This window comes from Myripristis murdjan, chromosome 2 (genome assembly GCF_902150065.1).
Source record: "Myripristis murdjan chromosome 2, fMyrMur1.1, whole genome shotgun sequence".
NCBI lineage: Eukaryota > Metazoa > Chordata > Actinopteri > Holocentriformes > Holocentridae > Myripristis > Myripristis murdjan.
In genome coordinates this window covers 15,847,904-15,870,625 of record NC_043981.1, presented here as the reverse complement: position 1 = coordinate 15,870,625, position 22,722 = coordinate 15,847,904, and the positions used below count along the sequence as shown (strand labels likewise).

Sequence of the window (22,722 nt, the reverse complement as noted above, 5' to 3'; positions counted from 1 at the left end):
TTTTATTTCTTTTTTTTCTGCCTTTGTGAAGCATGTTGTAACATCGATTTTGAGTAGTGCCTCATGAATAGATATGATTATGATCATTATTATCAGGGCTGCGGCTCAGTGTCACTGTTTCCGTCCACACGTCATCTACATAGAAACACATTGTGTATATCTGTTTCTATTTTCTTCTTTGATGCAACTTGCTCCTTTCCCGCGCTTTGGAAATTTCCCGCGAACAAATAAGAACAAGGTATCTACTTTCCCGTGTCGATTCCAGCCAATAGGGGCTGGGCAGCTGCGTGAGCCAATGGCGTGGCTCTGCCGCGGGCCGTTTGACCAATGAGCGGCGAGCCCAGTCGACAATTAGACCCAATGGGCTCCTAGCAGCATTGTGTGACCGGAGCGGTGACTCTAACTGCCGGGCTCATCTCGCCGCTTCGCCACCGGGCTGGTCTTTTTTTCTGGATCTCACTGCAATGGCGGAACAGCAGCAGTTCTACCTCTTGCTGGGCAACCTGATGAGCCCCGACAACACCGCTAGGAAACAGGCGGAGGTAAGGCGCGACACGGCCGGGTTCGGTGGATGACAGCGCCGGGGAGCGGAGCGGTCCGATCCGGTTAGCTTAGTGAGTTAGCATCCTAGCTATCCAGCGTAGCCGCGCGCACCCACGTGCGAGGTGAAGCCGACACTCGGCTAACCAACCGCCGCTAGCACAGGCTAACAAACACCATGTTGCGTAGTTAGCTGTGCTAGCTCGATATTAGCATGTAAAGCCACGAATTGAGTCGTAACATTTCCCACACTTGGGCGTCTTTTACCGGGTCGGTGGTTTTTCAAATGAAACCGTTAGTTGTTCGTTCTTAAACTGATCAAGTGGACCGTTAGCTCGCCTCTTAGCTTTGTAGAGTAGAGGAAGTAGCACGGAGGCTAGTTAGCAGGCTAATGTTTTCCCCTCTCAGGAAAACCGAGGAGGACGTTAAGCTAGCACTTGGGGCAGGGTGGAAAGGCAGAGTTGAGAAGAAATGCCGTTCACTTGACTTGCGTGTCACGTTTTGACAATGTTAGCCGGCTAATGTGGGAGCAGGAGGGCGAGGATGACGGTGGACGATGGAGTTTGGGAGCCAATCATTTATTCACAGGGCAGCGTCACTCCCGCAGTGATTTTCAGGTGTTTTTTTTTTTTCTTTTCTTTTTTTATTGAGGCGGGTTACATCTGTCAAGCGTTACCGTGTTGTGTTGTAATTTCTCGTTATGGATGTCTCTAACGAAATAGCCCCCATTTCCAAACACGTCATCGGAAAGGAGAGCCTTGCCTCTGAATCAGAAGCAGAAATACTTTATTGATCCCCGAGGGTAAAACTGGGTCAGCTGCAGTTGCTCAGATTCACAAGAGAAGAATCAAATTTTAAGAAATAGAAGAAGAAACAGAAATATAAAAATATGGCTTAAATATGTGCATTAATCCTATAGAAATACAACAGTATAAATGCAGAAATAAGAAACTGAGCATATTTTAAGACCACACACCAAGTTTACAGGTATTAATTATTGCACAGTGAAATGGTTTAACAGTGAAATAGTGTACAGTGATGGCAACAGGAAGGAATGACTTCCTGTGGTGCATCTCAGTGGGATCAGGTAGTCTGGTAGTCCCCTCTCACTGGATTAGTCACACCCGGAGGATTTCTGTGGTCTGGAGTCTGCGTTAGCCGGCCTATTCAACTTTTCCCCCCACCATGATTAGCCCCTTGTCCGCTGTGTTACATTGTTGTTGTCACAGTTTGCTCTTCAGCACCCGAGTTGTGGACGGGCGAGTTGAATCTTATCATCATCATCCTCCCTCACTAGCAGTCAGCACTTTCCTTTATAATACACCGACTGTATGCCGCGATGGCTAAGCTCACTGGAATCCATCCTTTAGAGAAGCACACACACACACGCTCACTCACTCAGAGCTACTAGCAAAGGGTCCAGCTGTACATGAATGCAACACCATACTGACAAGCTGCTTTTAACAGTTGAAAGTTGTAAGTTTTTGGTATTAGAGAAGTTGCTTACTCTTGTCTGGGTAATGTTTATGCTCTAGTTTGTGGGTGTAAAGTTTCATGAAGCTGTGATTATCCTATCACTGTCCCATCACCACACATGAATCAAATGTGGCTCATTGAATCCACAAGAGTCTCAGCTTTCCACTCAAAACCAACTGATGCAACTTCAAGACTGTTTAGGCCCCAGTCTGCACAAACACACCATTTTACAACAGGCCAGAAGAACACATTTGGACTGCATGGGATTAGCATAAGGTGGGCATGTCTGCAAAGGGGAGAGCTGTGGCTGCCCAGAGGACCCATTTTCATTCAGATATCTGGAGGTCAGAGGTCAAGGGACCCCTTTCAAAACGGCCATGACTGTTTTCCCTTGCCAAAATGTAGCCTAACTTTGGAGCGATATTTAGACCTCTTGCCAACAACCTAGCATGACATGCTTGGTGCCAACAGATTTCTTAAGTTGGCTCATTTCATATGATACAATTTATTCAGTAATAAAACACAGAGTAAAAAAGCAATTGTGATACTAAAGTGAATCAGTTTTTTCCCTACCCCTGTTAATGTTATTGGAATACTTACTGTGCCTCAGTTGGTCAGTTTATTACAGTAAAGCTACAGGGAGATGGTTAGCGAGCATTGCAGTGCAGCATTTCAGCAGTATTGCAAGTCATCATTTGTGCTGTGGAACTTGACACACTACAGAGACCAAAGTGGAAATAGAAATGCAGACAGAGCCTCGTGTGATTTCAGCCGCTGCAGGGATGAGTCCGTCCTTAAGAGTTGCCCCCCGTGCTAGCCGACACATACACCCCGAGGTTCCACTTCATCTCCACTGTGTCACAAATCTTTCTGTTCTTGCATATTTGGCATAGCTTTCCATGGGCCAGCTGAGTGTAAAGTGAGTGTGTTACACAAGACTTCATCCAAGGACACGCACAGCTGATGGTTTCTTTTAAACATGCTGCTAAAGACCAGTGACTGGGTTTCCTGGTGGATTTTATGTCACCCCTCCCCTGTAGACAGTTCTTATAATGAACCTTCTCAACACCTCACATTGATACCCATTGTTGTATCTTTAATAAACAAATAAAATTACGGGTACATAAATCTTTCGACCAGTCGTACTATTCCAGATGTGTTCACTTCATAAAACCTGGCTTCCTTTCTGCTAAAACACCCTGACTGTGTCCTGGTGGATTGAATTTTAGTCAGAAGACAAAACAGCTCAAGATTAAGTACAAAGCCTTTTTGAACAGGTCGCCTTCTGTTTTGACTGGAAAAGCACCAGAAACACTAGATCATCTTGACGTGCTGCACTGCTTGGGCCAGGGGTTCTGTTTAAGCTTAAAGATATCAGCGTACACCAAATGGCCTATGTTGTATTCATGATTGTCAGTTCTAGTTGCCTTATCTTATCCTCACTACTGTCCATTAACTTTCTTTGCAGGAGACATATGATACCATCCCTGGCCCGAACAAGATCACATTCTTGCTGCAGGCCATTAGAGATGCATCTGCCACTGAGGAGGTTGGTACAATCAACAGCATCTTTAATATGTTGCCTGGAAAATGGGTGTATTTCAGGAAGTGTGAACTTGCTTGTCAAAATAGGTCAGCACTGGGTGATGCTATGTCATCTGCTGCATTAGTGGCTAAACACTTGCCAGTATACTTTTGTTACAGTGAAATTGCCTCGAGAGAAAAGGTGTTGTGAAAAGATTTCTCCCACCTGTCCTCACATTTTCTAGAATATCATGGAAAGGGAATGGTGTGTTCACTGCTGCGCAAGTTAGGAAATATCAAGGAACTGCATAAATCGGTGTTTTCCCCATGTAGTTTTCAGTAAGTTAGACACAGCTGTTGTGTTAGAAAGGATTTCAGCCTAGCTGGAGGGGAACAGACTATGTTGACTTCCTTTTTTGAGAAAATATTAAACCAGGAAGAACGAAGAGGTCTGAGGTCATGGAGGTACTGGCTTAGTTTTGGAAAGTCATGGAGTCAGGCCTCACCCGGCACAGCCGTACTCTAATTTCACTACAGTGCGCTCTGAACTGCCTCTACTCTTATAGTAACCTTGATTTTAAAAGGTAAGCACAACACACAGCGTTTTAAGAATGTAATACATTAGTCATCTGCTCATCACATCTGAGCAGTGTTTTGCATTTTGCAGGTTATGTTTACTCTGCGTCCACCAGCTGCTTGGTTCCTCATGCCTCCTCATTTTCCTTACCTCAAGGCTGATATTTTTAGCGTGTTGAAATGGGAGCAGCCAAGGAGGTGCACAGCCCAGGCAGGAGTGTGACTCTGCCTTTTTGAGATGCTGCAAGTTGTTCCAGGGCAGCCTTTATTTCTCTAAATAGTTATGTTTCATCTAAATTGGAAATGCTGCTCAGGCCACTGGAATTTCTTCATATTTATTTTGGCAGCTGAATGTCTCTTGGTACTTTCTGTTTCCATGTATTTTATGTATATAAATTGGCAGCAAATTTGGTGTGACCTGAAATATCTTTGGCTCAAATCACAGATAACCTCATTAAAAAAATAAATAAATAAATAAGACCATTGTGCCATAAGTGCTGTGAGACGACTGCAACATCACAAAGGTAGACAAGTATTTGTTCAAATTATCTGTGACTGAGATCAGACTTCTTTGTTCAAGTTTACGGCAGGTTTAATGATCAAGAAGAGGAACCAGTGGACACACCACAGTTGGTCATAAAAGCATCTCCCCTAGTCATGTCTTTTCTAATTTAGTCACTTAATTTGTCTCTGAATTTTTTGTTTATTTTTGACCTGACAGCTTTTCCCACTTACTCTGCGCTCTCTTGCACCATGTTGTTTGTAGACAGGCAATTACAGGGCGCTGGTAAAAGAAACAAAGCAAAAGCTGTCAACTTTAACTTGCCAAAAAGGGAAAGCAGGTATCCCAACTTGTGGAAAAGTCATTGTGGAGAATCCTGTCACATCTTGAAATGTGTGTGTTCCCTCCAGGTTAAACAGATGGCGGCGGTGCTGCTGCGGCGGCTGCTGTCCTCGTCCTTCGAAGAGATCTACCCCGGCCTGACACTGGAGATGCAGACGGCCATCAAGACAGAGCTGCTGACCAGCATCCAGCAGGAGACTTCACCCAATATCCGCAAGAAGGTCTGCGACATCGCCGCCGAGCTCTCTCGCAACCTCATTGGTAAGGCTCCCCTGTTTTGTTTGACAGGAGAATACATGTTTAAGAAAAAGCTCACACCTGTTACTGTGAGCTTGTTGAGCCTTTCCACAGCTGCCTTTTTGTGTATAAAATCTTTCTGTGGAAAAGATTTAATTTTATTACATGGAGGGCCAGGTGTTTAGAAAAGCACGTGGCTGTGAGCTCTGTTATTAGAGAGTAGCAAAATGTCCATCTAAGGAAGGGTGATATGTTGAAATTAGATATCTTGAAATTAAACTCGTTGCAATGCGAACTGTGTCAGTTTGTATCACGGGACAAAAATCCTCTCGTGTATCAATAAGCTCACCAGCAAACTGGATTATTTGCCATTGCAATGACGGCAGTCTTAAATTATTTACATTCCAGCGAGTCGGCAACATCACTGGAAAGATTTGTGGCCAAGAAATTGAGCGTAATTCTGCACAGTCATAGTTTGTTTTCAGACTTATTATTGTGTCATACTGTGATTGCATTGAATCCTGAACTCCATAGTGTGTTTTGAGGCGTTATGATGTTAAGATAAGCATTTCGTCCCATCACATTTTTTTGTTTTTTGTTTTTACTCTGCAAAGTTTCACCTGATCTTGATTTTTGCCTTTTGCATTTGATGTTTGTCCTCTAGATGATGACGGGAACAACCAGTGGCCAGAGTTGCTCAAGTTTCTATTTGATTCAGTCAACTCCCAGAACGTCGGCCTGCGAGAAGCTGCCCTGCACATATTCTGGTGAACTCACTGACTTCTCTTATTTATCCCTCATGTGGCATTTATGTGAACTCAGTGTGGGAAAAACCTAGTCATGTACATGTTAAAAGAAGACTCTTTTAAATGTGTATGGCCCACTTTCCCCCCAGTAATATGGATATGCACAAATCATTTTCTCATAGTTAAATTTTCACTTAAGCCACAAAGCCTCAAGCAGATTAGACAAAGCGTCTTTTGCATCGCTCTGTTGTCTCACATCTTAACTTCTCTGAGTTATCTGAATATATTTTTTTTAAATATTAGAGGGAAGAATGGCTCATGTTGACTGGACGCAAACACTGATCTGTGCAGTTAATTCTCAGTCCATGTAGTTACATCAGCCCAAATCAGATGGGATATTCATGCAAGAGCATTGGTGACTGACGCATATTTTCATTCACAGGAACTTCCCAGGAATCTTTGGCAACCAGCAGCAGCATTACATGGAGGTCATCAAGCGCATGCTAGTACAATGCATGCAGGACCAGGAGAACCCACAGGTAAGATCTAATTTTCAAGGTAAGACGGTTGAACAAGTCAGTTTTCTTCTTTGTTTTGATACTCATGATTTTCTCTTGTGGTCCTTCAGATTCGCACCCTGGCGGCTCGGGCTGCTGCTTCCTTTGTTCTGTCCAATGAAAGCAACACGGCGCTGCTGAAACACTTCTCTGATCTGCTGCCAGGCATCCTGCAGGTCAGACGCCCAAATCCCTCACATCTTATTTTAAATGTTCAATGTCAAAAGCATTTATTTTGCATGATCCTTAGTGTGAGGTTTTGAGGCAGTGTTGGTTTTTTAAGCAGACATTCTTGATATTTTTAAAATCCAATGTTTTTTGTAACCACAGCGTATATGTCCTTTTCATCCAGGCAGTGAACGAGTCCTGCTACCAGGGAGACGACTCTGTGCTCAAGTCCTTGGTGGAAATCGCTGATACAGCTCCTAAATACCTGAGACCCAACCTGGAGGCCACCCTGCAGCTCAGTCTGAAGGTCAGTCTGGGTGACAGTACAATTTCATGGAACATCTCATATTACATAATAAGCAGCACATTATAGGGGCACGGAGTCGTCCTCACATCACCTTAGTCCTGCTAGAAGGGTTTCCTTTCACTTGTAGGGGACTATTTTTTGAGTGATGGTCTTCTTCTTCTTTTTTTTTTTTTTTTTTTTTTTAAGTGCCTTTAAAAAAAAAAAAAAGGGTCCTGGGAAAACTTTCCAAGCAAATTTGATGTGCATACAGACATGCATGTCATTTTAGGAGTGGATGCAGGTTTTTTACTTCCCTGCCAGGGGCTAGAGTACAGCAGAGTGTTGAACAGGGTTCATACAGTGATGAAAAACCTGGAAATGTTTCAGGAAATTATAATTTTTTTCACTGGAAACATATGCTGTTTCTGGTTTGTTCTTAGTTGGCAACCGTGGGGAAAAATCTTTTTGCTCATGGAAATTAAGCTAAAGATTGTAAAGCAGTCATGCATTAGTCAATGACAACACTGGTAAAAAGAATATGAACTCTGAAAAAGCAGAATATTCGAAATGAGACTCAATGACTTTTTCACCTTTTATTTTGGCCCTGAAATGCTGCATGCTGCTTGTTTTTACATGATTACCGTGTGAATGACATACTTAGTCTTGGTCCTCTTTGACGTATGCCACGGAGTAAAACGAGTTCCCTGTCTCTGCAGCTATGTGCAGACACCAACCTGACAAACATGCAGAGGCAGTTGGCGTTGGAAGTCATCGTCACCCTGTCTGAGACGGCAGCAGCGATGCTGAGGAAACATACGGCCATTGTTTCTCAGAGTGGTGAGGATCTGCTCCACCGTCACCTCCCTTCACTTGTTTCAGGCCATCTGGCTACTGGCGAGCCACAGCCAAGTTCTTGTTTCGCCCCTTTTCTCCACAAATAGAATAGTGACACAAATTCAGTGGGTTTGACTTGGAAAGGGTTGAATTCAAACTTTTTTTTTTTTAGATTGTTCACACTGATGTTTGAGCCTGAATTCAGCCACAGCCCTGTCTTACTGTGCTTGACATCATACATTTGTGAAGAAATATAGACTTATGTAAATGTTCTGTGGTCAGTGCCCCAGATGCTCGCTATGATGGTGGATCTAGAGGAGGATGAGGAGTGGGCCATGGCTGACGAGCTGGAGGATGATGACTTTGACAGGTAACAACTTCCATATCCTCACCCAACAACATGTAAACACGGTGTCCAATGAGACAGCCAACTTGGTTTGTCACATATCCTGCAGAGATTCAGAAAGCAGGAATCTTTCCTTTCTGTCCTTTCTTTGTAGAAAACTGCATCACTGATTACTGGGAGAATGAGAAGTGCTAAGGCTGTCACCCATTCATATGCTAAAATAGATAATGATTTGTTGTTTTTTTTCCCCTTTGCCTCCCATGGTATTTCACAAAACCTATTTAGCTTGTCAAAACAATCAGTACAGAAAAAACAGATTTTGAAGGGGACAGATTGTCACAGAGTTTTAGTGCTGTGACACTCAAAATCAACCACCATCAAAACTGTTTTATCTGCATCCCCTGCTCTGTAAATTCTGCACACTGTTAGTGAGACTGGTTAAATTTCTGTCAAACTCTATTTAACTGCGTGTTGTTCCTTGTGACTTCTCAGTAATGCGGTGGCTGGGGAGAGCGCTCTTGACAGGATCGCCTGTGGTTTGGGGGGAAAGATCGTCCTGCCAATGATCAAACAGCACATCATGCAGATGCTACAGAACCGTAAGTAAACACGTCAATACTGGAAGATATTCTAATGATCACTTACTGCTTTGCACTGACACTTCTGTGTTTGAAAGTTCATATTAGGCGGGTGAATCTCTTTTAATCATTTTTGATGTGCAAAGCTATTCAGTCCAGACATATTTGCAAAACCCAGGAGTGCAAAGATTTCCCCATCTGCAGCTGACATTGAAGATCTGTAAAGCTTATTTACTGAGTTCATTGAGGAGATATGGGGAAAAAAACATTTAATTGTATCTAGATTTTTACAGTTAATCAAACTAACTATGCAGGACACAAGCAGTGAAGTGTTGAGCCTCAGTGTGAAATGACTAGAGGCCAACGTTGTTACTGCTGTGCTTAGCCAGTTTGACTTTGTTTTAATTCAAGAGGCTGCCAAATTCAGAATGTCACTTGGCATATAGTGGAATTGAGGTTTTATTCAAACAGGGAAAGTCAAGATATTTAATAAACTCCCAGAGGAAGAAAAGGGATATCAGGCAAGTTCATAAAATGGGACATTTTCCAGGAATCTTGCATAATGTATTTGAAAGTGATTGAAATCAAGTCTCTGTTTGTTTGCAGCTGACTGGAAGTACCGCCACGCCGGGCTGATGGCGCTGTCGGCCATTGGCGAGGGCTGCCACCAACAGATGGAGGCCATCCTCAACGAGATCGTCAGCTTCGTCCTGCTCTTCTGCTCTGACCCTGTAAGAAACACAAGCCCTGGCTCTTAGGAAAATATTGTTTTATACAGGGATACAGTGGAGGGTCAGCTGACCTTATTAGTTTACTCACTTTGATAGTAGATGTAACTTGGTGTACATTACAGTATGTACAGCAGACGCAAGTTAGGCAAGGAGAATGCCTTTGACAACAAACTAATCTTTTTGAAAATTTGAGATGCTTTTCTCAATAGTTGGTTTTTATGATGGTAATTTCTAATTGGAGGTCATAGTGGCAACAAAGTGTAATCAACAAAGGACATTCTCCCAGTAGTAAAATGTGTTTTTAGCCAAAGTTTAAACAAAAGTTAATTAATTCAAGTTAATTATAGATCTGAGTGATACAGCCTTAAAATAAAATCTCACTTTTTCCCCTCCAAAATTTCTTATGATTTTAATCTGGATTTTTCTTATTTTTGATTAACTATAACTGCTAACTGAGAGGAATCTTAGTGGGCATGATCATCTGACTGGTGATTTGTGTATAAATTTTTGGTCATGCATGCCGTGTGTAAATGAGCAAATTGTTTGACACAGTGCTCAGCTTGCTTTTTATAATGTATGTAATGTAGTCAAAATAACATAAATCTGAATTAATACATTTATCGCCCAACCCCAGTGACTTGGCTGAACAAATTTACAGCCTGTAGTCAGTTAGATCAGGTTTTGGGAGCTTTGCTCATGTTCGACTAAACTACACCCACAGCAAGTGAGTTGATGTATGGTGACGTACAATGCTTTTTTTCTTCATGTTATACTTGTTTGGTTGTTTCAGGGAGTCTGTCAAACAGATGCAGTGTTTTATGTTTGACTCTTGCCTTTCTCTCCCTCCTCAGCATCCTAGAGTGCGCTATGCTGCTTGCAACGCGATTGGACAGATGGCCACAGACTTCGCCCCCACCTTCCAAAAGAAATTCCATGACAAGGTATCTGAAAGAACATGTAGAGCTGTGGGGAAAATCAGTTGAAATGGTTTTCTGTTGGCAAAATGTTGTTTATTCAATACTTAGCTGGTTGTCAGTTACCAGAGCTTCCTCATTCCCTGCAGGTAATCTCAGCCCTGCTTCAGACCATGGAGGACCAGAGTAACCCTCGGGTGCAGGCACATGCTGCTGCTGCCCTCATCAACTTCACTGAGGACTGTCCCAAATCACTGCTCATCCCCTACCTGGACAACCTGGTGCAGCACCTCCACGTCATCATGGTGGCCAAACTCCAAGAGGTACCTAGATACTGAGAGAAGATGGCTCAGCGCTGCCTTCCTCTGTAGCCATCAGGTGATGTCATGGTGTATTTTTCTTTGTCTTTGCCTAGCTGATCCAGAAAGGCACCAAACTCGTCCTGGAGCAGGTAGTGACATCCATCGCCTCGGTTGCTGACACGGCTGAGGAGAAGTTTGTGCCCTACTACGACCTTTTCATGCCTTCGCTGAAACACATCGTAGAAAACGCGGTGCAGAAGGAGCTGCGGCTGCTGCGCGGCAAGACCATCGAGTGCATCAGCCTCATCGGTCTGGCCGTGGGCAAAGAGAAGGTACGGCGTCAAACGACTCCCACTCTTACATTACAGTGAGCATCTGTCAGGAAATCTGCTTTGGCATGTTAAAGTTGGAAAGTGGTTAAATCATTGGAATTATCAGATGGATACCTTCCATCACAGGAGTCACAACACTAAATTCAGGCATCTCAGAAAGTTTATATATCGCCTGTGATACAAACTCTTACTTAAGTCCATTTATTGTTTGAAATGGACTTCTGAGCACTAAAGTAAACATAGGTAAATGTCACTGCATGTTTTACTGTGTTGTACAGCTCCCCCAACCCAAAGCTGCTCCATTTGTTGAATCATACTCCTTTCTGTCTGTTCTCAGGATAAGCAAAGCACATTTTATTCACCAACATGGAGAAAAGTATAGCGGCGCCTGTTGCCTGCAATGTGAAACTGTACAGGGGCTTCTTAAAGTGAAGATAAGGGAAAAAAGGGAGGCTAACTTCAGATAATGTTGCTTAGGAACAGGGCAGTCTTTAGCTTGATTGAAGGTCAGATGATGCTTCTCTTAGATACATCAGGTAAAAGAGGACCTTGGTGAGGCCCTACAATCACAAGGGACTAAAGTTAGATAAGGTACAATAAGCACAGTTCCTCCACATGGTGCATTGCAGTTTTCTGGTGGCTTAGTGAAGTACATGTGAAAATGATTTAACTCTTAAGTCTGCTCGCACACGACTCATTTCTGTGGTTTCCATGCACATTTTTGGTTCAACAGTTCATGCCAGATGCCTCGGCTGTGATGCAGCTTCTCCTCAAGACCCAGACAGATTTTAATGATCTGGAAGACGACGATCCTCAGGTGAGAAGTTAGCCGTGAAAACAAACAACCAACCTGCTCTGATCCCCAGTCACTTGTCTTGTTTCTCTGCTCGCATCTTTAACCAAACTGTTTGTTCAGACTTATTATAGGTTGTCTGCTTGTCCTTAAAGTCTTGATTTGTCTTAAGTTAAATTACTAACTAAAATACATATAAAGACCATCAATATTTCTAGGCTGCAAACATGATTTAGTCTGTCAGTTCAAAAATGATAGACTTTAAATGCAGTTGAGTAATTGCCCCCACCTAGCATTACATCAACATGAGTGATATAGATGTTTATGTCTTAATATCTATCTGTTTATATAATTCTTTTTTGTGAGAGTAATTATTCTGGTATGATGTATTTTCTCTGAGAATTTGGCCTTTAATTAGCTTTGTAATTGCATTCAGACGTTTAAAATTAACTTGATGGTTTCTGGAAACAGCCTTTATTACTACAAAGGTAGTCTATGTCACAGGACAAAGGCAACAGCAATGGTGAGAAAGAAATGCCAAGGGAGGCGAAAATGGGAAGGTAGTGTTCTTCATGAAAATGTGCTGTGAACTGTTGGAACTGTGTGTCCTTCAACAAACACATACTGGGTTTAGTGGATGAAAGAATGAGTTAAGCCACTGACGAGTGATTTTCCACAGAATAGACATTCAAGAGCTGCACTAGCACTAGCATAGTTAAATGCATTGTCGACCCTCTAGGTCCAACTTGTCTGCACAGGCGTTGACTTCAGCTCTTTTGCAAACAAAGCGAGTGTGAGAACATTTTCCAGTGGGAATTGAATATGGAAATATGGGTTAAACACACTCACCTGCAAGTGTCAGACTGCAGGAGACGAGACTGGAGACACAAATGATTTTAGCTGTGATGCTGAGGAGCTAATAGAAAATGGCCTTTACATCAGTTTCCAGCCGGTAAACTCAGGATTGGAAGTCAGATTTTAGATTACTTTGTTGCTTTTATCGTCAAATTCTCACATGAGGTGAACAGGATTAATCGCAAGGTTTTGTTTTGTGTTTTCCTCAGATCTCGTACATGATCTCAGCCTGGGCGAGGATGTGTAAAATCCTGGGGAAGGAGTTTCAGCAGTACCTGCCAGTCGTGATGGGCCCCTTGATGAAGACGGCCTCCATCAAGCCAGAGGTGGCCCTCCTCGACAGTAAGTGACACGCAACACCGTTCTCAAATACATGTTATTGTAATTTGACGCTGGTGTGACGCTTGGGTGTGTTCACTTACTGTTGTCTCTGCTTTTCCTGTTTGTTCTACATTATGTGAGAAGTTTAACTTGTAGTACTGTGTTTAATCATGGTACATTTCATTTTCTCTTCCACTGGTTAATTTTCTGGTGTTATGTGAGAATTGTGTGGTTTTACTCATCCTTGGTGTTAACAGCTTGATTATAGTAGTCATCTTTTTACATACGCTACATGGCTAAAAGGTCTGTGGACATCATTTTGTGCAACATCTCATTCTAAAGTCATGGGCATGAGGAAGGAGTTGGTCCCAACTTTGCCACTATTACAGCCTCAGTGGGACAGTCAAGTTCCTGCACACAAATCTTGACACCATATCTGTTTGGACTTCGCTTTGTGCAGAAAACAGGAAAGGAAACTGTTGCCACAAAGTTTGCAGGCATACAATTATCTGGAAGCAGAAAAGTAGTGCAAAGAATGGAGAAACAAGCCCAGATCATTATTCCTCCTCCACCAAACTCTGCAGGTAGTGCTTTCTGGGCATTCAGAAAAACACAGATTTGACTGTCAGACTGCCAGATCGTAACACGTGATTGATCTTTCCTGGCAATGTGGTGGTTCAGCTCCAGTTATACACCACTTCAGCCACGGCACATGGTGATCTACACCACAACCCGCCGTGAAGCCCCTCATGAGCAGCTGCTGTGCTGATGTTGGTTTGGAACTTGATAGTGAGCGTTGAACCCGAGGACAACTGAGGACAGACCGCTTGTACACGACTCAGCACTTGTCGCGTCTATCAGCTCCACATTTTAGCCGCTGCTGCTCTTTCACGATATCACTTCACAATAATGGCGCAAAAAGTCAACCAGGGCCGCTCTTGAAGTGGCATCATGTGACGGCGTCCCACCAAAGCCCCCCTCAGCTCTTCACTATGAAATATTTCCTCTGCTGTTGTTTTGTCTATGGAGACTGCATGGCTGTGTGTTTTTTATGTACCTGTCAGCAGTGAGCGTGGCTGAAATAGCTGCATCTGCTCATTAAGAGTGTCTGCGTGTGTTTTTTTGGGTCAAGTCGTGTAGTAGTACTCCAGACTGGAGCAGAAAGTGCTTTTCTTGACAAAGTTATGACATTGGAGTGGGTGAACTGTATGTAACAACTAGGTACAGGAATGAGTCATTGATTCCTCTGTTACTCGCCGTTATGAGGGAACTTCTTTTACATGTGCATGCCTGTTTTTTGTTTTTAATTTTGCTAACAGGCTTTCTCACTTTTACTTCTTAGTTACTGCACGTTACTGTAGCCCGTGCCTGGCTTTTGTTTTGATTTTGCTACATTCGATAGTTGATGCCTTTTTGCAATTAAATAGGCTGATTATTTTATGCTTTTTTGTTCGCTGTGACTAAATTCATTATATTAAATGGTCACTGTGGCTGTTTTTATTTGAAGTAAGCATTATGCATCAGATATATTGCCGTGCATTGGTATTGCTGCCTCCATAAGATAAGTGAGGAATCGATAGCCCCTGGAGAAATTCATGCCGTCACTCGATCTGGGAAAACATCACTCCTGGCCATCGCTCATAACGACAGTGGTGTTCACATAAAGTTGAGTGATACAAGTAAAATGAATAATGCGACGTGTCTGTTTCCCCCTTTCAGCCCAGGACATGGAGAACATATCAGAGGATGACGGATGGGAGTTTGTCAACCTGGGAGACCAGCAGAGCTTCGGCATCAAGACGGCCGGCCTGGAGGAGAAGGCCACCGCCTGTCAGATGCTGGTGAGCAAGGCACCTTGTTTGTTCCCTGGAGGCACATGATTTTGTATATTTTCACCTTTTTTTTTGTTTTGTTTTGTTTGGCCCTCTTCAATCTCTAGCTCTGTTTTTGGTAGCTAAACTTGATATTTTGCAACAAGTGCTGCATGAAAACAAAACGGTATCATAATGATCTTAACAACATCCAGCCCTAATAGCAAGATGTCTTTGTGTTTGTAGGTGTGCTACGCCAAAGAGCTGAAGGAGGGTTTTGTGGAATACACAGAGCAGGTGGTGAAGCTGATGGTGCCACTACTGAAGTTCTACTTTCATGATGATATCCTTTTGTTGGAGACGCTCTTGAGTTCTCACCTTTGACACGAGTGTTAGCTAGGAATGTTTAATCTTAAAACTGCACATCCGCACAGCTTAAATTTCAAGTGTGTTTTTCTTGACCATGTCACGTGTCCGGGTGGCGGCAGCTGAGTCCATGCCCCTGCTGCTGGAGTGTGCGCGGGTTCGTGGCCCAGAGTACCTGACCCAGATGTGGCACTTTATGTGCGATGCCCTCATCAAGGCCATCGGAACAGAACCCGACTCAGATGTCCTGTCGGAAATCATGCATTCATTTGCCAAGGTAACGCATTAAATATTCAATTTGGGTCAAATGCTTTTAATTTGTTTTGTACTGGTAAAAGTTTCTCCAGATGTTGACAGCTACATGGAAAACGTCAAGTTTAAAGGGATAGGTTGACATTTTAGTAAATCTCAGCCTTCTCCAAGATTACAATAAAAGTTTGAAAGCTGCACTACATAAAACCGCATCAGTTACAACTACCAGAAATTTAATTTAGGCAAATAAGATAAATTTGTGGTCTCAGTTCAGTCATCGGACACAATTTCCTCACAGTATTCGTGGTTAATTCTTGTGAAATCTAAAATCCATTTTGTAATGGCAAATGAATTTTTTAAGCATGACATATATTTGCTGTGTGCAATTGACTGATGTCAAATTAAAGAATCTCTTGATATTGAAGTCCAATTTTTTTACAGTTTCCTCTTGCTGTCATTTGGAACCATCACTGTGTGAAACGATGGTGTAACTTAAAAAAAAAAAAAAAAAACATGACACAAAATTCAAAATGTGACAGTTTCAACTTGAGTATTTTGCATGAGCGGTCATGGGAAATCCTGTAAAACCTACAGTTCAGTTCTTTTAAAGTCTTTAAAACTTTTGAAATTACACATGTTTTGCAGATTGAAAGCTGTGAAGATTTAATACATTGTTTGGGCACCCTGTCCATAATCAGACTTTACTGATGCGACTTTTCTTCTGTGTTCAGTGTATTGAGTTGATGGGAGACGGCTGCCTGAACAATGAGCATTTTGAGGAGCTGGGTGGCATTTTGAAGGGAAAGCTGGAGGAGCATTTTAAGAACCAGGAGCTCAGACAAGGTAAGGTGTTATTTTCTATGTCAAATATGAATTTAGCTACGCAGATCGCCATCGCTATAGAAAAGGAGTACACAGAAAGATAAATGGATGACATCAGGCTCAGAATCTTTCATGAAGTGAACAGAAACAAAGTCGAGGTCTGTACCAGGCCAAAGTCCTTGGTCGTATGTTGGATCTCTACAGAAATAGCCTCAGTGCATGTGAGCGGGTATTAATTGCCCCAGATTTGAGTCAGTGGAGGAAAAGGGACACTTTGGTGCAGCTGGTTTCACTATAACATTGTCCTGTCCTCCACAGCCAAGAGACAGGACGAAGACTATGATGAGCAGGTGGAGGAAACATTACAAGATGAGGTAAACTTTTCACTGAAGTGAGAGCCGAAAGTGTCAGTCAAAACACATCTGAAAGTGTCAAATGCATTGTCTTTGATTATGACAAACTTGGTCTCTTTTGGCACCGATCTTTGGCCTGTAAATGACTGAGATGTTCGATGGCAACATGGATGCTTATTGAAGTATCCTTAAGTTTATTGGCTTCAGCTGAGCTTCCAGCATTTGGCTGCTTGTTCATGTTTATTGGTAGGGTAGTTCATGATGCTGGTGCACACGTGTGCCATCCTACAGCAAACAGCAAACTTGTTCCCTGATAGTTGTTGGCTCCTTGTTAGGAGCTCATTAACATCAGCAGACAGATTTCTCTCTCCATGCAATGCATCACGCAAGTTTGAGAAATCAAACTTGACAGAAATGAGTAATCAGCTGTAACTGTGCTGTCCTTTCTTGGAGCACAATTTCCAAGCCTTTGACTCAACTTGATATAAAAGCATACTTTGGGACAAAAATGTCTTAAGTTCATTTGAAGTTCATTAATTTTGTCCATGAGATGTAATCCTGTTGTAAAAACATGTATGTGACCATGCTTCATTTTTGCCCCTCCTCTATTTGTTTGCTTTTGGCAGGATGAAAATGACGTTTACATCCTGACGAAGGTGTCAGACATCTTGCACTCAGTCTTCAGTAGTTACAAAGAGAAGGTCCTTCCTTGGTTTGAGCAGCTGCTGCAGCTCATCGTCCAGCTAATAGTAAGTATTGTTGTGAATCAGTCAGCAATACATTGTCACTAGCAGTCAAGCGTCTCAGGAATCCTACACACATGACAGAAAACTGAAGGCACCACACAAACACCACAGGAACATGAGGAAAATGAGTCAAGATTATCTGCAGTTGCTGTCAGCATCACTAGATGTTACTAAAATGTAATGTCTGGAATATGAAGTTACTAAGTTCAGCACATGAAATAATGGTTACATGAATGCTGTCATTTTTCTCGACGAAATTGCAATTGAAATTTGAACAATAGCTTTGGAGATCTTTTTTAGTTCTCTCGTTATGTAGTTGGCAAAAAGGGCAAATTAAATGTTATTTTATTTCCTTTTGACAGCATCAGGGATGTGTTGACATCAATATTGTAAGGTTTGCAGCTGCAATTTCACAAGCAATAGCAATGTTAAAGCTGTTTTATTCTGTGAAATTTCCACAGAATATTGCAGAAATGAAAATAGTACAACTGTATAGCTTCAAAAAATGATGTCCACCTCACTGTTTATTGTATGTTTTCCTCCAGTGTAAAAAGGCTGAAATGTGTTGACTGAAAAGCCCTCTCAAGGCTATAGGAATTTGTTCAGGGGTTCTCCTCAGGCTTGGCCAGTAGAGGGCACCAAACAACCTTTAACACGGTCTGTTCACACTTTTCATTAGTAGCATGTTGAGCTCAGCATGCTACTCGTGTACTCATTTCTGCAGACAAATTTACACTCAACATGTGAACTGTCTGCTGTGGTGGAAGTTTTTAATTAGTTCACTGTAAATGGGAGAAACAAGGTGAACAATATTCCTGTACACTTTGATGCATCAGATGGTTTCAGCCAAATTATACAAGAAGCCAAGGCTGCTCACCAAACTAAGGCAAACTAGGTTATTGAAAGTTTGAAGAAGTGATGGGATTTTAATGATAGTCATCACACTGCATTGTAGCCTAAAACTTGCCTTGCCCTCTCTCCAGTGTCCCAACAGGCCCTGGGCCGACAGACAGTGGGGTTTGTGTATCTTTGACGATGTGGTGGAGCACTGCAGTCCCTCTTCTTTTAAATATGCTGAGTATTTCCTGCGGCCGATGCTGCAGTCGCTATGTGACTCGAGCCCTGAGGTCCGGCAGGCGGCAGCTTACGGCGTCGGTGTCATGGCTCAGTACGGAGGAGAGAACTACCGGCCATTCTGCACAGGTAAAGGCTGTCGAGAGGCCCTTCAAGTCTTAAAAAAAGATCATGGTTACGCCTGTGTTTAGTTTTCAGTGCCATCTGGTACATCAGATCAGCCAAGATCCAACCTGCTAACATTGTATTTTTTTCTTTACACATGCTTTTGACTGAAAATACCTGTGAAATAAAGGCTCACTGCTCCATGTAATGGCACTTTTCCATTACATAATGTAGGCTCTTCTCGCTTTCAGTACTAGTCTCTTCTGGATTTAATTTTCCATTTCAGATAGCACCGTCTCACAGCGAAGCCTTGTCAGTCACTTGTGGGTGTTTTTGACTAGTTTTTCCTCCATTCTCTACATCAAAACCCACTTGAAGATCATCAGCTTTGACGCAGGTTTTGAGAGTCTTGGTTTTTGTATTTCCTGATAGTAAGCAGCGACCGGCAGGGCTTTGCTGTTCAGTTCCTCTCTGACCAATCAGTGGTCTGCACCGTTTCATGTCACCGTTTAGTTTAGTTCCAGAAATAGTATCCAGCACCAGATACAATCCCAAACTCTTGCCCAATAGAAAACCAAAAAAAGCGAATAGAGGCGAGTAGAACTGATAACTGTAATGGAAAAGGGGGCATTAATGTGCCTGAAGTGGATCTACTTTTCTTGCCTGACCAGCGTCACTTTTTGACTTGTTGGTCTCCTGCTCAGTCAGAACATGAACAGATCTCCAGCGACTTGCAGATCTCACTGGCCAAAGCTCATTTAAAGGCTCGGGATGGTTTTTAGACCTGAAGTTGATTTTTCTGTCTGTCCTCCCGTCAGAGGCCATCCCGCTGCTTGTGGGAGTGATCCAGGCAGCCGAATCACGCTCCAAGGAGAACGTCAACGCCACAGAGAACTGCATCTCCGCTGTCGGGAAAGTAATGAGGTTCAGGCCAGAGTGTGCCAACGTTAACGAGATCCTCCCCCACTGGCTGGGCTGGCTGCCACTCAACGAGGACAAGGAGGAGGCTGTGCACACGTTCGACTTTCTGTGTGACCTCATCGAAACGTAGGAGGGCGTTTGATTTACCTCAGTCACCTTCAGTTATCTTTATTTTCCAGCACATTGATATTGATTGTAACCTTCCCTCTAAATCTTTTTGACTTTTTTTTTATAGCAACAATCCCATCATCCTCGGACCAGACAATTCCAACCTTCCCAAAATATTCCTCATCATCGCAGAGGGAGTAGCCAACGAGTCAGTTAAGAGCGAAGATGCATGCAGCAAACGGCTGGCACACGTCATCCGCCAAGTTCAGGTGAGGAAGTTGTTGAATTTTAAAGCTTAATTTTCACTCCTGAGTGCTTTCGCCTCTTGGCAGTGTAACAATAACAGTCACTCTAATTTTCTTTAGTATAAAAAAAAAATGTTTGGTAATGTCAGTAAATTCAGTGTAATATCTAGGGGTGTAGAGGCTCTGAGACTGAAACCACTATAACTTCTCATCATGTGTACATGCTCACGGTCCATGTATATTTGATAAAAGTGATCTATCAGTTTCTCACGTTAAGTTGCGTTCTGTCAGAGTGGTGATGTCTAACAGTTATCATTTCCAAACTCTGGGTGTCTGCAGGTTCTTAAAACAGCATAAATGCTATTTCATCATTCTTAGGCCTTAAAAGTTATTATATATTAATTTCAGCATAAACATTTTATCTATTTTGATATATCATTTGTTTTTTTGGGGGGGGCAAATTTGGTCATGTCCAGCTGCATCAGAGTTACTGTGATAAAACACTAAAAGGACAAACACCGAACTTTATATTTTGTTTTCTACTTAACTTGCTGTATTTATCTCTTACTTACCACACTGTAGAGAGAAATCCCAGGTAGTTTTGTGTCGGGAAAAACAGATTTTACAGAAGCGGCTTGTCATCTAACTTTAAGAAAGCCATTACTAAAGGCATTTTATGAATCATCTATTTATCCATATTTTTTCTGAAATCTGACCTCTGCACTGAACCAAATGTTCAGGACTTTAACACTCACCCGCAATGCATAATTGAATAAAGTTAAGTTTTTAATAAGTTTTTGAGGTGTTTAGAGTTAAAAGGGCTGCAGCAAAGAGACTGGAATGAATAAACTAACTTGAGTGCAAAGATGTTTGAGAGGCTGATTAGCTTTTGGCCTGAATATTGTTGTGGTGTGCTGCTCCCCAGGCTTCAGGAGGACTATGGACGCAGTGTGTATCGACGCTGAATGAGACGCAGCAGAAAGCCATACAGGACCTCCTCAACGCTGCTTGAGCCTCCGTTTCAAAACCCCGGTCACCGCCCCGATCCCTCCTTTTTAACCAAGACCATAAAGAAGCATCGAGCTCCTGGATCTCCTCCATACAATCCTTCCTCTTCCTCCTGCTCTGATCTGTAGTGTGTATGAGTGTGTATGGATGCCGGCTTCAGCCCCCCTGCCCTCCTCCCCACCCCACCCCGCTCCACTCCACCACCCTACTCTAGTATACAGCCTTCACCCAGGGAGTGGGCTGGATTATCGGCTACAGATGGAGGACATCGCCCAGCCACCAAAAAAAGTCTTTCACCCTCTTCTCAACAGAAGCGTCACCGGTTCTCACCTGTGCAAAGGGAACCAAAGGAAAGCATCTGTCCCTTAAACCACATCTCGTTACGGTTCCGTGTCTTATATCTGGACTTAATTTTTTTTTTTTTTTTTAAGCCATTCCCTGACGGTTTGACTTGTCTAGCTAGTCCCTGAAGCATTCTCCATGTCACCCAGTGGAAACTCATTGGACTGTCGGGGCTCAGAAGGGCCAGAGCTGGTAAATGGGGACAGGACTGGACATTAAAGCGGACTGAGGAAATGAATTGAGGTGGAAATGCACGTGGGGCGATCACTGCCTGTCTCCTGTGAATTTTTTCTTTTCTTTTTTTGTTCTGTTTTATTTTTTCTCCTTGTTCTGTATTCCCAGTGTTATCTGGGTGGAAATGGCCTCTGTTCGCCACGGGTCAGAGGGTATGTGTCTAAAAAAAAAAAACTTAAAAAAAAAAACTTTAAAAAAACTAACGGCATGTGTGTAAGTGGCTAACTCTAGGAAATATAAACTAGTTAGGAAATCTACATCATTGTCGTCTGGGAGAGTTGACATCAGCCTCAGCAAGTTCCCTTCATAGCCTTCCAGACAGCTATTCATGGGAGATGAAAAAAAAACAATGTTTTCGTAGCGGTTTGCACCCTTTTTATAGCAGTTTGGTAAAGGGCACTCGTAGGAAGTGCAATAATCCATAGTGGGTCTTGGCCGCGACGTGTGTGACAAGCTGAAGGAACACAGGATTGTAGAGTATTTGTAAAATGCGTGCTACCATCCTCTAAAGTTTTTGGTTTTGGCCCTTTGCAGTTCTGCAGGTATGTGATGGAATTCCAGAAATTACAATAAAGTTTCAGTCGAGACTTCAGAAGGACTTTTGTTTGTGTGTGTGTCTGTTTTATATATTTCTCTTTTTTTTTATTTAAGTCAACATGAGCATTTTTTATAGTGCAGCTTTTTTAATATAAGTCAAAATCAAAGTGGTGCACAGATTGTTCCACCCCTGCTAATTAAAGAACGAGACCAGTCTTCTTTCCATTAGTTAGCCGTTACTTCAAAATAAAACTGTCAGCATATTGTTTTAATATTTGAATGTTTCCTCCATTTCAGGCAGCCATAACTTGAAAATCACAAGTTCTAGTTAACTTCCCACCCGTGTTTGTGTTTTCTAAATGCAGATATACCAAGTGACTCCCACATAAACAAACATGGACATTACAGCATAACAATAACCAGTGAAGGGGGGAAACACTGGATTTGTCAAAGTGTTAAAAAGTCTACATGTCCTCTGGTGCGTTCACATGCTGCTGGGACACATCAGTCTTGTGGGTCAGGATGCTGCTTATCGCTGTATACAGGATGTCCTCAGGTGCTTGAAAAGCCTGAAAATGCTTTAAAAGTCATCAAATAGTCAAACATTTAATCCAATGTAATTTAACCACCTAATTTTGTCCAGATGAGTCATGCTCAGCATCAAAGTAAAAATTTCTGATACTATAATTCATAAAGGAAACTTGAACAGTTGAAAATCATCTGGGTCAGAAACAAACATTTATACCTCATTTACTTGGCAATATTTCACTTTGTACTTAAACCCTGGAGCTTATTTGAAAGACAAAAAGATGATTTGTCTTAAATTTAATTGAACGTT

At 42.4% G+C, this 22,722-nt stretch overlaps 1 protein-coding gene across 1 annotated transcript; it reads left to right on the top strand.

Moving 5' to 3' along the window:
- The first annotated feature begins 374 nt into the window (after positions 1 to 374).
- On the top strand, positions 375 to 21,945 carry kpnb3 (karyopherin (importin) beta 3). The gene is made up of 26 exons (XM_030070767.1): positions 375 to 542; positions 3,485 to 3,565; positions 5,029 to 5,221; positions 5,862 to 5,964; positions 6,386 to 6,482; positions 6,572 to 6,676; positions 6,853 to 6,975; positions 7,671 to 7,791; positions 8,071 to 8,158; positions 8,627 to 8,733; positions 9,319 to 9,443; positions 10,295 to 10,384; positions 10,507 to 10,680; positions 10,773 to 10,991; positions 11,725 to 11,808; positions 12,849 to 12,981; positions 14,680 to 14,801; positions 15,018 to 15,114; positions 15,242 to 15,414; positions 16,121 to 16,232; positions 16,530 to 16,585; positions 17,191 to 17,313; positions 18,294 to 18,513; positions 19,308 to 19,536; positions 19,646 to 19,787; positions 20,689 to 21,945. Exons 1-26 carry the CDS (start codon positions 465 to 467, stop codon positions 20,773 to 20,775), a joined length of 3,282 nt encoding a protein of 1,093 aa, XP_029926627.1. The 5' UTR covers positions 375 to 464; the 3' UTR covers positions 20,776 to 21,945.
- The last annotated feature ends 777 nt before the right edge of the window (positions 21,946 to 22,722 follow it).

Excerpts from the sequence above, each read along its gene's own strand:
- kpnb3 (XM_030070767.1), top strand. The coding sequence starts at position 465 with ATGGCGGAACAGCAGCAGTTCTACCTCTTGCTGGGCAACCTGATGAGC. Across the intron at positions 543-3,484 it reads CCGCTAGGAAACAGGCGGAG|GAGACATATGATACCATCCC; the intron begins GTAAGGCGCGAC and ends CTTTCTTTGCAG. Across the intron at positions 8,734-9,318 it reads CATGCAGATGCTACAGAACC|CTGACTGGAAGTACCGCCAC; the intron begins GTAAGTAAACAC and ends GTTTGTTTGCAG.